We start from the raw sequence: 14,191 nt of genomic DNA, 5'->3' as shown, positions 1-14,191 counted from the left end.
ACCATAAAATTATGTCCCCTCGTGTTGAGAAATATAAACCTTTATTTAAAAAAACAGAAGTAGTTTATAGTCAGATGGTTATAAAAGAGCATCATTGAAACTATCTTGCACAAGGAGACAGCAATTCATTATCTTGGAATGCAACACATAGACCTGTGAAGATGCTGCAAGTAGCCACAGATTTATAAAGTTGGACTGTACTTATTTGAATCTTATATATATGCTGGGTAATTTTCCATCCAGAAATAGATTTTACACCCATATTCTCAAAGTACTCGCTGTGGCATTTCTAATCATTATGAAGCCAGTTGAGGGGGGGTAGTAACTCGCTGTCAATGCCTGTGGAATTGTACCACAGTAAGAGCCAGAGTCAAAGTTGAGATTATTGTCCTAGGCACAAGTGCAAGGAAAATCTTACTTGCAGCAGCATCACAGGTGAGTAGCAGCAGATAAGCAGCATTCACAAGAAAAACATTAATTTATGTTTAATTTTGCACAATTCTTCCAAGAAGGAACACAATTAAAACAAAGAAAAATGAAGTCAAACAGGCAGAGGAAGAAGTGAATTTTCATTCATATGGCCCTCTTATGACCTTGGGACATCTAAAACTTTTCACAGCCAATTAATTACTTTTGAAAAGCAGTTACTGTGGGGAAACACGACAATCCATTTACACGCATTATGCTTCCACAAAAGTAATGGGAGAAATGAATGATTAAATTGTGTCAGTGGTGCTGAGTGAAAGATTGACATTGCCTAGGACAGTAGGAGACCCCCCCCCCCCTCCAAAAACAACTCTTCTTCAATTAGTTCAGTGGGGGCTCCAACATTTATCTGCAACTCTCAACACTGTGCTGCAAAGTATAAACTGAAGTTAGGGTTAAGGTTATCCAAGGCTGACACTTCAAGGAAAACCTATTAATAGAAAATCATATTTAATACAAGTTGCTCCTAGTGTGCAGGTGAGTGGTAGAATCTGGATGATGGTGATGGAAATGTGTGGGAAATAAAATGACATTAGTGCAAGTTATTTTTCATGGTCAATACAGACTCAATGGGCTAAAGGGCAAGTTTCTGTTCCTTCTGATTCTATGACTCTAATTCAGTCAAGGTTGTGAATTAATTAGCTTCCTAAACCTAGTCTAGACAAATTTTAAATTGCCACATGGCTTCTAATTAGCCATTCAAATTAACCAATCTGTGATTTATTTTCCATCCCAACAGATTAACAGAACTCCCGGGAAAGATTTATTAAGACCAATTGAAAAAGGTTACAATAAAGTTTACTCATGAAATCTACTTGAAGAATCTTGCTTACTTTCAGTAAGTATATCATAATTGTTCAAGACTTTTACTTGCTAGAGAGAAGAAATTTATCTTATTGGTCTTGGTGACCGAGAAATTATTCAGATTCAGTTGTTAAATCAGGCAGGTGCAAGACCAAGTCACTTTAGTCTGGTATGTTATTTATGTTGAAGAAGTCAAAATCAGCATCTTGCATTGAGCAACATACATTGCACAAGAACAGGCCCTTTGACCCACATTTCTTTGCTAACCAGGATGCTAAATTAAACTAATTAAGCCCATCTGCCTGCACACGACCATATCCCTGTATTCCCTGCATGTTTGTGTGCCTGTCCAAATGTCTCTCGAGTGCTATGATTGTGACTGCCTCCACCACTGCCCCTTTCACCTGAAAGTTATGACCTCTAGAATTTGACATGCCTCTTTATCTACCCTATGTATGCTTATCATAATTGCATATCCTTCTATCAGGTCTCCCCTCAGCCTCCAGTGCTCCAGAGAAAACAATGTCCTTCCTGTAAAGGGGCGACTAGAACTGCACACGATACTCCAAATGCGGCCTAACCAAGGTTTTATACAGCTGCAACAATACTTCCTGACTCTTGTACTACATGGCCCAACTGATGAGGGCAAGCATGCCATACACCACCTTTACCACCCTATTTATTTGTGTTGCCACTTTTGGGGAGGTTTGGACTTGAATGCCAAGATCCCTCTGTACATCAATGCTCTTAAGGGTCCTGTCATTTGATCTGCCAAACTGCAACACCTCACACTTGCCCAGATAAAACTCCATCTGCCGTTTTTTCTGCCCATATCTGCAACTAATTAATATTCTGCTTTATCCTTTGACAACCTTCTTCATTATCCACAACTCCACCAATTATTGGGTCATTCCCAACTTGCTAATCAGCCCATCAACATTTTCATCCACGTCATCGAGATATATCACTAACAGTGGAATTCTCACCACTGATCCCTGTAGAACACTACTGATCACAGACCTCCAGTCAGAGTAACACCCCTCCACCACTACCCTCTGTCTTCTATGGCCAATCCAATTTTAAATCCAATACATTTTGTAAATATAAACAATTTTTCAGATATGAGGAGAATCAAGTGATATGGGTTAGTGCAGGAAAGTAGTGCTGAGGTAAAAGATCATATGTGATCTTATTGAATAGCAGTACTGAGGCAAGAGACCAAGTGCTCCTGTTTCCTATGTTGTTATTATTGTGTTTTATCACAAATTCAGTCTGGGTTATTTCAGTTTCATATCTCTGAATCTATTGATTGTGATTCATGTTTTCCCTATGTACTTCAATATACTGTGTTAATGTACAATGCATGCAGCTGTGAGTGAAGTAGCTTTGCATCGTGAGTAAATAAAATCCTTCCTCCACACTTCCAGAATAATTAACGACTTAAAATTGTTCCCATTCTGAATGTGGTCTCTCGAGTTAATGCAAGTAGAAGGCTACTTACAGTGGGAAGCAGAAAAAATGGATAATCACAATGAGAACCAAATTGTTTTGTCATCTCTCTTGGCCTTTTTTAAACAAACACCTTTACTATTAATTATAATCAGAATAATTTCATATTTGCAGTTTTGGAAAGAAAGTAGTTATTTGCTTCTGAATTTCATTTGTACTCTTAAATGGAGGAAGTAATTTAATATTATTTCCTTAACATTACATTAGCGGGGGAGGTTTTTGTTTTACATGCATTGAGGAGTCCTTCTCTACGGCCTTCCAGGTTATCTGAAGAGGGAAGGCATTGAGTGTGAGGTGGTACACTTTGGAAGGACAAACTCCAGGGCAGAGTACAAGGTAAATGGCAAGGTACTTGGCAGTGTAGAGGAGCAGAGGGATCTGGGGGTTCATATTCACAGTTCACTGAAAGTTGCCTCACAGGTGGATAGAGCAGTTAAGAAGGCCTATGAGATGTTAGCTTTCATAAGTCGTGGGATTGAGTTTAAGAGCCGCGAAGTGATGATGCAGCTGTACAAAACTCTCGTTAGACCACACTTAGAGTACTGTGTTCAGTTTTGGTCGCCGCATTATAGTAAGGATGTGGAGGCGTTGGAGAGGGTGCAGAGGAGATTTACCAGGATGCTGCCTGGATTAGAGCGTATGGAATATGAGGAGAGGCTTATGGTGCTAGGGCTTTATTCACTGGAAAGGAGGAGGATGAGAGGAGACATGATAGAGGTATATAAAATATTGAGAGGAATAGATAGAGTAGACAGTCAGCGCCTCCTTCCCAGGGCACCAATGCTCAAGACGAGATGGCATGGCTTTAAGGTTATGGGTGAGAGGTTCAGGGCAGATGTCAGAGGGAGGTTTTTCACCCAGAGAGTGGTTGGTGCATGGAATGCACAGCCTGGGGTGGTGGTGGAGGCAGATACATTGGACAGGTTCAAGATTTTGTTGGATAGGCATATGGACAAATGTCAGATAGAGGGATATGCGGGAGGAAAGGGTTAGATAGTGTGAGGGTGGTTTGATGGACGGCACAACATGGAGGGCCGAAGGGCCTGTTTTGTGCTGTATGGTTCTATGGTTTATGGTTCATGTTGATCAAGGCTCAGAAAATATGTTCAGTAGTCTGCTAACTATAGTCATCTGAAAATGCCTATTTATCCACCCTTGGGCAACTTGCAGTCCTTCCCTTTCTTGTTTGTTCAGGAAGAACAATATTAATGCCTTGGTCATAATTTGGTATGATTAGCATTAATAACACAAACTGGCATCTTGTTAAATCTAGCAAGAATCTTACATTTATAAACACCATATCAAGGCCGGTATGCTTATGGTGCTAAAGAAACTAGAACTCTGTTCCTCTTTCCACAAATACTGCCTGACCTGTTGAGTGTTTCCAGCATTTTCTGTTTTTATTTCAAATGTAATCTGTTTCAGGGTAAGAGGTAAAGAGTTTACAGGGGATCTGAAGAAGAATATTTTCACCCAAGAAACTTCCAGAGGGGCTGGTGGAGGCAGGGACAATCACAAAGTTTATCTGGATGAGTACTTCACTTGCCAGGGCATAGAAGGTTATGAATCAAGTGAAGTAAATGGAAGAAGTATAGACGGGTACATGATGGTTGGCATGAACATGAGCCAAAGCACCTGTTCCTGTGTATGACTCTATGGTGGATTCTTTGGAAATATGGGGCATCTTCTGACCATAAAAGTCACGACAAATTCAAGTCGATCTGTCTTTATGATACGTTCTTATAAGAATTATTTTCACTCCATGCAGTTCTTTTTGAAGCACAGGTACTATTATAATGTGGGAAATGTACCAGTCATTTTTTTTGCAAAAGAAAACTCCCATGAGCAGTGATTTAGTTGGGTTTATTCTCTTCAGAGATTAAAATAATGAGAGGTGGTCTAACTAAAGTTTGTAATGTTCTGAGGGGCCTTGATAGAGTCAATGCTGAAAGGTTATTTCCCCTCGTAAAGGAATCTAGAGCAATGGAGCAAAGTTTTAGAATAATGGATTGCTTATTGAAGATGCTAAGGGGCAGTTTCTTCTCTGAAGATGACAAATCTTTGGAATTGATGAATGGTCTTCAATCTCAAAATGTATTGTTTCTCCTTCCATAGATGCTGCCTGATCTGCTGAGCTTTTCCATCATTCTGTCATTTTGAGACCTAGATCAGGTCTGCCGTATCTATCGTCAGAGCCAAACCTTGTGTCTTAATTCATTTTGGTGCTGTCGGTTAAAGGATAAATATTGGCCAGAACTCCAACATGAAGTCCCTTTTTCCTGGAATAATGCCAAGGCATCCTGCTGGAGTTGACTCCCTCAATGCTGCATTGAACTGGCAACCTATGTTCAGATCTCAGGAGCAGGTTTTGAACCTCCTTACACACAGGCAAGAATGCTGCCACTGAATCAGAATTGAATCCAGCAATGAAAACTACTACACAAAACAGAACTGTGAATAGAAATATACAAATGAAAGGCTAGGAAACAATAATTTCTTCCTGCTGTCTTTAGCAGGTTTGCCTATGAGTGCATTTCCCATGGAAGTACTCAGTATTACTGAGGACTTTGGAGAAGATAAAATTTCACCCCATCCTCTTAATTGAATAATTACTTGCACCGGAACTTGCAGGGAGGAAATATTGTCACCACAACAGTTCAAGATGTCATTGCTTTAGGTGTACAGACATTCAGCCAATAGCCTGACATCTAGTCTCTACTCACGCCCAATGAGGCACTACTTCCAGTGCAGTGATACACAAAAAGTGCTGGAGGAACTCGGCAGGTCAGGCAGCATCAATGGAGGGAAATAAACAGTCGACTTTTCCGGCTGAGACCCTTCATCAGGACAGGAAAGGAAGAGGGCAGAAGCCAGAATAAGGTGGTGGGGGGGAGGGGGAGGAGCACACGCAGGCAGGTGATAGGCAAGTCCAGGTGAGAGGGCGAAGGTAGTGAGAGGGGGAGCAGATGTAATAAGCTGAGAGGTGATAAGTAGACGAGGCCAAAGGCTGAAGAAGGAGGAATCTGGTACGAGAGGGCAGTGGACCATGGAATAAAGGATGGGGGAGGGGAGGAGAGGAGATGGACAGGTCATCAAGGTGAGGGAAGGGAGCCATAGGAATAAGGGAAGACAGAGGAGTTTGGGGGGGGGGGGGGGGGAGAAAAAGAAGGGGTGGGATTACTTGAAGTTAGAGAAATCGATGTTGAGGGCATCAGGTTGGAGAATCCCAAGGCAGAACATGAGGTGTTGCTCCTCCAACCTGTGCCTGCCCAAGACAAGAGTCCTCTCAGATTCAGTCACAAAAAGGTTGTAATCAAATCTATCCTACTCACATTGGCAAATAGTGCAGTGTGGATGTTAGCAACATTTCTTTAATCTCCTGCCCCCTCCTCTCCACCACCAATACATGCACTGTTCCTTCAGCATCTGTTATGGTGCTTTGACTCATTGTAAAAGTTGTTGCTATAGGCTGGAATTGGTAAATATTTGTTGAGTTCTTATCTATTGATTGAAGAAGTGAGTTGTACTGAGTCTTATGTGCTGTATGTTCTGGGAATCAAAGCAATGAGCTAGGACACAGTTAAATTAGCACTGGATATTAAAACCTGTATGAAAGTCCAGATATTAAGTCTTCCTGTTCATTTATTTCTGTTTCAAGGTGAACAGGGCAATCTCCATTCATTGCAGGACATTTCATCAAATCATTGAACCATCTAAGGAGAAGGTGACCATTTGGCCCAATGCGCCTGTGCTGACTCTTTCAAAGAACTGTTTAACCGGTTCCACTTCACTGTCCCTTTCCCAAAGCCCTGCAAATCATTAGCTTTTCAGTACTTACCCAATTCCCTCTGGAAAGTTAGTGTTGACACACCCTCTACTGCCCTTTCAGCCAGATTATAAATTTATAAAAATTATATTAAAATTTTATAAATAAGATTATAAAAATTGCAATTAAAAGTGGCTTGCCATGACTTCCCCTCCCCTTGTGCCACACCCCCATTGCATCTGTGTTCCCTGGTTACATACACTCCAGCCATGGAAACCGTTTCCCCTGTCTATCCTTATCAAAACACTTTATAATTGTGAATGTCTCTGCTAATTTTTGACTGCAGGGAGGATAATTTTAGTTGTTCCAGTTTCTTCACATAACTGCAGGCAATATCCCTGGTGCTCAACACCAATATGTACAGTTTTGGGTACCCTGTTACAGGAAAAAAGTCATTAAACTGGAAAGGGTGCAAAGAAGATTTACGAGAATGTTATCTGGGCTCGAGGGCCTGAGTGATAGGGAGAGGTTGGGCAGGCTGCGACTTTATTGAATGGAGCTTAGGAAACTGAGGGGTGACCTTTATAGAAGGGTATAAAATCATGAGGGGCATAGACAGGGTGAATGCACACAATTTTTTTCCCAAGGAAGGGAAATCCAAAACTAGAGGACATGGGTTTAAGAAGAGAGGGGAAGATTTAAAAGGGGACCTGAGGGGTAACTTGTTCACGTAGAGGGTTGTGAGTATATGGAAATGAGCTGCCAGGGGAAGTGGTTGAGGCAGGTACAATAACAATGTTTAAAAGACAGATAGGAAAAGTTTAGAGGGATATGGGTCAAATACAGGCAAATGGGACGAGCTTAGATGGGCATCTTGGTCGGCATGGGTGAGTTGGGCCGAAGGGCCTGTTTCCATGCTCTATTACTTTGACTCTGTATAGGTCATTTGGAAACCCTGCATTTAAGTTGGTGATGAGGACTCCAATACCAGGTCCCTACATTTTTCTTTGACATCTATCCTTTTCCAGGATTTACCCAATAATCTTTTAACTTGTGTAATACAAGTCTCAACAGACACTTGTAAAGTACTCCATGTCTCTTACTTCTCAATAGGGGGAAAGAAATTCCTTCCCTAGCTACTGGAGATTATTTGTTTCTTTAATAATATGTTCATTAATTGGTTTAATTTTCTTGAAAATTCACAATAATGGCTTGGAGATTGGCGAGAAAATGCTTTTGTACATTGACATATTTCCCCACATAAGTACCTATGGCGTTCAGGATTTCAGTGTGCGTGTTGATGAATGGTGACGTCTCAAACTTGCTAGCTGCTCTTTGCCCGTCTTTTCCCAATGGCGTTTGACCGATAGTCTAACCGTGAAATACAACTGTGTGATCAATCACTGGGAGGTTCATTCAAGGAACCTGTGCTGGGTTAAAACTACAAGGAATTGCGAAAGATGCTAAAGTTACATTTTACTTTTACTAATTTAGTTAAACATTTTAATTGTTTGTAAGTGTTTTCTTATTCATTTTTAACTTACTTGATTATTTTTCACTAGTTTGTGAGTGCTCTTGAATATCTGCTTAGTGACCTGTTAAAGTTATCTTAGTCAGTCATATCATGGGCATGGCTCGACCGGGCTCCCATGAGTGATATGATGTTTACATGTGCAAAGGCAAGCTGTACAATTGCCAGTGAGGAACCAGCTCAGAACTTGTCAGGTACCCGCTAATATTACATTCAGATTTGGTACATAAGTCAGCAGCAAGCATAGACAACTCACTACTGGTAGTAATTTTGTGCAATGATATTCTCTCAATATCACCTTTGTAGCCTACTCTAACACTGTTACGTAATGAAATTGTTGACGTCAATGGAAAGAACAAGTGCCCTGACAAATATATGGTTGACCCTCTATTGATATTTTACAAAGGAGTAAATATGTATGAGTAGGTCTGCCAGCTATTACACAAAGCATGTTGACTCAATGCAATCTTTTTTTTTCACCTGTCTTTTAACAGAACACTCTGTCCAGGAAATCAATACAGAATTTGACACGATACATCAAACCTCCTAAAATATTTGTGCTGGTTTCTTTTTCTTACTGGCTTTGTTTTGACTGAAGATATGGATCGCATGGAGCTAAGGAAAGTGAGCAATGAGGCTGATGATGAGACCAACAGTGATGACAGTATAGATGAAGGCTACACCAAAATACCAGAACCAGAGAAAGCTCCAATTGGCAGGTAAATGTGAAATGATTGAATATTTTACAGAGATATTAATCTCACTGACAGAAGAAAGTTTAATTGATAATATTTTGAATTCAAACTCCTTACTGTGATGCTTCACCTGAAGTTTGAACTATTTAATGGGTAGAATGGGAGAGAAGTTAAATTTATTTTAATTGTCTGAAGCAAAAGCTCAGATTTTATCTGTGTATGTTCATACTGCAGGTGGCAGCAGTGGGCTTGTATATTGAGTTGGATAAATATGTAATCAGAGGAAAAGTGGTGTGTATATAGTCTAACCTAGGTGTAGAAGTGCTGGAAGATGGGATTAATACGAATGGGTGCCCACTGGTCAGCATGAACGTGGTTGGCCGAATGGCCTGTTTCCATGCTGTATGACTAAATGACTCCATAATAATTGAATATAGAAAAATACGTGTGAATAAAATTATTATCCCACAAGTAATGTTAACATGGCAAAAGAAGAACGAATTCCACTCCATCCCACCTACCTGAATATTCACTCCACCAGTACATTGTGGCCTCAGAGTGTATCATCAACAAAATCCATTGTTCTCCCAAGCAAGTCCTGAACCAATGACTTCTGTCACTAAGAAGGACAAGGGGAGCAGGTGTAAGGAAGTGGCACACCTTTTAAATTCTCTCTGTCACCCACCATCCTGACTTGGAAATGTATCACCATTCCTTCATCATCGCTGGGTCTAAATCCAGGAACTCCCTACCAAACAGGATTGTGGGAATATTTTCACCGGAAGGACGGCAGCAGTTCAAGAACATGGTTCACCATTACTGCTTCAAGGGCAATTAGGGGGTCTGCAAAAAGTGCTGACCTTGCCAGCGATGCCTGGGTCCCAGAAAAAGAAATCCAGGCATTTTGATAGACTTGGAATGAATATTCAGTGCAGACTGGATATTAATAAATTGGATAGAAAGTCCAACCACATAGTTAAAGCAGTCAAGTTAGAGAAGATGATTCTCATAACTTCAGAGTCTTCTGGTCAAACCACAACTTGCATACTTCATCCTCATCCAGTGCTTCCTGGTACAAAAGTGGATATAATTTGTTCCATTCAAACACTGGTGAAAATACTGGGAAGAATTGAGATTATCCCTAGATTTAGAAGACCGAAGAGAAACAGAACTTTGAAAGGAAATGGTTGAGAGTTGATCTATACTGAATATAACAGTACATAGGAAATTAAACTAAACTCTGCGATGCAGTGAGGGATCATGAGCTCAAACAAGCAAAAGGAGCAGTTCAGGCTGATATTTAGAACCTTGTCTTCAGATTGACGGACATGCCCTCTTCATGTTACTACCATCGGGGAGGAGGTACAGGAGCCTGAAGACCCACATTCAACGTTTCAGGAACAGCTTCTTCCCCTCCACCATCAGATTTCTGAACGGTCCATGAACACAACCTCGTTTTTCCTCTTTTGCACGATTTGTTTTTGTAACTTATGGTAATTTTTATGTCTTGCACTGTACTGCTGCCGCAAAGAACACATTTCATGACACGTCAGTGATGATAAATCTGATTCTGAAGTAACAAACCAGATGAAAGGCTTCTGAGTGAACTGGTGAAGAAAAATGAATATGATAGGATGCAATGATGAGAAGAAGGTAATGCTGAGAAATTCATCCCCAGTCACTAGGTTGAAACGTTCTACAAAATAGTAACTACACAATCTGCTCTGCTTCTGAAATCTGGTTCCACAGAAGTCAATGGAAGTGAATTAGAATGAGAGGAGCTTCTGTGGTGCAGATGGACCATAGATAAATTTTTTAGGCAAATGCCATTCTGATAGAATAAGCAAGGTGGGCCAAACAACCATCCTCGTCTGAAGTTATCTGGAGGGTATGGGTTGGTCCATTTAGGGTTGATTTTTGCACCCTGTCTTCTAGATGAAATTCCAGCAAACTGTTGCCTTACTTAGATTTGCTTCCTATCCCCAGTCAATTTGTTGATGAAGATGATGCCGAAAGTCAGAGGTTTTTAACAAGTGGATTTTTAAGGAAAACAAAATATGAAGAATATCAGGAAGAATATGTGAGTAACTGTGTCCACCGCACTTGCAAACACTTTTCATATTGGCTGTGTTTTTTTTTGTTGTTGATTGCTTCTTGCAAGTGTTGAAAAATATACTTGTTTTACACTGAAAATGGTAATGTGGAAATGCACTGACTTATGCATTATATTCCTTGCAGCATCCTGGGATGACATCATTTGGAATGTCAGCATTTAATCTCAGCAATGCAATCATGGGCAGTGGCATTCTTGGCCTGTCCTATGCTATGGCCAACACTGGAATCTTACTGTTTGTGTAAGTATTGACATTAATTTACTGTCCAGCATGCAGTGGAAATAAGATTTCACTGACCAAAACTTCAAGCAAAACGGATGGAACTGGATGACCTAGAGAACTAGAATCCTGGAATTTCATAGAACTATACTAGTTTATCCCAAGGATGTAAAATAAATACTTGCATTTATATAGTGACTTTCATGGTAGTTCAAATGTGCTACAGTCAATGAAATATGTCATGGAGTCACATGGCTATGACATATTTCAGTAGCTATAGAACATTCGAAAATGTCAGAAGAGTGTTAATATAGTAAAAATGGCAGATAATCTGTGCACAGAAAGCTTCCACAAACAGTAATATTGTGATAACCAAATGATCATCTTTGGTGATGGTGGTTGAAGAATAAATATTGCCAAGAGTGCAGGGAATAACTCATCAACTCTTCTTTGAAATCATGACCAAGATCTTTGCAATTCCACCTCAGATCAGGCAGCGCATCAGTCTATTAATTTGCAGATCAGTGACATTTGACCAGTTATGTCATTTATTTCAAAAGTGGCATATTCTGCACTGAAATTGCCAACAGCAGAAAGGCATTCGTGAGACTGAAGTTTCCAAGGGGTGAAATTGCACACATACATGTAGGTATGTTCAGCCACTTGCATCTCAGCTCAGCTCGGACTTCTGCATATATTTGCCTAACCATCTCTGAGATCGGAGTCCCACTGGAGATCAGATGCTGGCATATTTGGACTGGCATTCTCCAGTGGTTCATCTTTAAGCCCAGGGCAGAACACTGACATACTGAGGAGATAGATTAGGTTTACCTCTGATCCACCCCTTAGCATGCATACAGGCACTCCATTCATTTGTAGGTAACGGCAAGTAACTGTTTGGAAGATTTTACTTCATTTTAATATTTTTACTTGTTCGCAAGTATTTTAAGGTGGTTTTAATCAATTTGTGTCATTTTTATTTAATCTATATTTCAATTTTTTTAATAATCTATATTTTTAAATTCTTTAAATCTGTTTGAATAGTTTTTGTCAGAGTCTGATTAAAAACTATTCAAACAGATTTAAAGAATTTGTAAATGGTGAGATGCCGCAAGTCATCAGGATGTGGTCAGTATATGGAATGAGCTGCCAGAGGAAGTTGATGAGGCAGGTACATCAGCAAAATTTAGAAGGTACTCGGACAGGTACGTGGATAGGAAAGGTTTAGAGGGGTATGGCCCAAACGCTGGCAAATGAGATTAGCTTGGATGTGAATCTTGGTCGGCATGGACTAGTTGCACCGAAGGGCCTGTTTCCATATTGTATGACACTAAGGTGCTCTCAGAAGATCGAGGATTTGGGACACTTCTGGGGCATGGAGGGTCAACTCACCCAGTCCTTCACATGCACAGAAATCCAAGCAGACAGGGTCCACGTGTAGGGAGACTGGGCAAAGGCCAAATCCTGTACGTAAAATGTTCACCTCAGGAGAGTGGTACCTGAACCATGAAGCTCACATTATATAGTGTGGTGTGAGCCACTGCAGTGGAAAATTTATACTTCTTGGCTAGAAGTGCTTGGAGAGCTATTAAGGTTAGCTCTTTCTGAAAAGTAGTGAGCAGATGCTAAACTAGAGAAGCAGGGAAGGAAAATGAGGAATAGTGCAGTAAGCAATCCTACACTATATAAGATGACACCTCTTGATCATTAGTGGCAGCTGTTGGTTATTTCTGTAAAGAGATGGGCTGGCCTTTCGAAATGTATCTGAAAGAAATATGAACCACAGTATTTCCTGTATCCAGAAAATTATTAGTAATCTGTGTGCATTGGCAGGTACAATGTTTAAGTTTTAGAGACAAAGGTCAAAATATTGTTGATTTGATATGCAATCATTTAAGTATAACACTTTGAGAGATGTATAGCTTAACACAAAATGCTGGAGGAACTCAGCGGGTCAGAAACCAAGTAGGGAAATGGACAGTCGATATTTCGGGTTGAGACCCTTCATCGGGACTGGGACGAAAGGGGGGGAGGTAGCCAGTATAAAAGGGTGGAGGAGGGGGTGGAGCAAGAACTGGAAGGTGATGGATAAATCCAGGTGAGAGAGGGAATATGGGCAGGTGGGACACCCACATGACCGGCTGAATTTCTCCAGCATTTTGTGCGTTGCTCCAGATTTCCGGCATCTGGAGTCTCTCTTGTGTCTCCATATAGCTTAACAGATTTGTTCAAAACCAGTACATTCTCAACTTGCTTTTTATGTTAGAGACTTTAACAATCCTCCCCAAAACTTAATCTAGTCTTTGATTTTATTTGTTTGATTTCAAATTAATCTTTTGTATCAATAAACATTACTGGAAAATGAGAGCTTTCATGACTTGTGAAAAAAGATTTTGAGATGTATTGAACTGGCCAGCAATACCATCCATTTAAAATGTAGGTGAATGCAAGAACACAGCTAAAATAATGATCTGAAGCTGGTTACATTGTCGCACAAGAGACAGCAGTAAACGATCATTGGTGTCAAAGGTAAAATAGAGTAACTATAACATTTCAGTGAAATCCAATTATTTTTATGGATTAATGAATATAATGAGGGAATTATGAGTAAAAATGCAGTTGCTAATCCAATTGGTATCTAAAATATTGATCCAAGTGTAATTTAAGAATCCTGGCCACCAAGATTTGGGAAAAGGAATGTCTGGAATCTTTGTGAACATTATATCACTTCACTCAAATTGCGGAGATGAACTGGAGTTCCTGCGTCACTTATGACCCAGTTTGATAGATAAATTCACACTCATCAGAGCATGTGATGCCTAAGTTGCTGGTAGTATTGACTGGTCTTAAGCAGTGTAGCCAGTGGCCCTGAAGGACTGAAAGATAAAAGAGAAGATGGTGTTGCAGCTGTTGGCCCTTCAGCTCGTCACAGATCCTGAATGTTTGTGACATTTTCTGCTTTGGTTCTGGTTATTTAAGCATCAGCATTGCTTGTGCTGTTTGTCTGGAACTGATGACAGTAAAGCTAATGACTAACTAAACTGACATTCTGTATTCAAAATGATAG

The 14,191-nt window shown here is 40.3% G+C and overlaps 1 protein-coding gene across 8 annotated transcripts in view; it reads left to right on the top strand.

The window, feature by feature from the left end:
- slc38a4 (solute carrier family 38 member 4) overlaps positions 1–14,191 on the top strand; it is an 84,719-nt gene that overhangs the window by 44,932 nt on the left and 25,596 nt on the right. For 3 of the 8 annotated variants that reach the window (XM_052030018.1, XM_052030017.1, XM_052030019.1), the window contains exons 2-5: positions 1,226–1,324; positions 8,591–8,815; positions 10,778–10,871; positions 11,030–11,145. In XM_052030018.1, the coding sequence (XP_051885978.1) occupies positions 8,697–8,815; positions 10,778–10,871; positions 11,030–11,145 (329 nt within the window). In that variant the 5' untranslated portion in view covers positions 1,226–1,324; positions 8,591–8,696. Of the gene's footprint in view, positions 1–1,225; positions 1,325–3,061; positions 3,136–4,914; positions 5,188–8,590; positions 8,816–10,777; positions 10,872–11,029; positions 11,146–14,191 lie in introns of all 8 variants that reach the window. The other 5 variants (XM_052030021.1, XM_052030025.1, XM_052030020.1 and 2 more) reach the window with 3 other exon arrangements.

Source organism: Pristis pectinata, chromosome 15 (assembly GCF_009764475.1).
Source record: "Pristis pectinata isolate sPriPec2 chromosome 15, sPriPec2.1.pri, whole genome shotgun sequence".
NCBI classification, from domain to species: domain Eukaryota; kingdom Metazoa; phylum Chordata; class Chondrichthyes; order Rhinopristiformes; family Pristidae; genus Pristis; species Pristis pectinata.
This window is presented reverse-complemented; position numbering and strand designations above follow the sequence as displayed.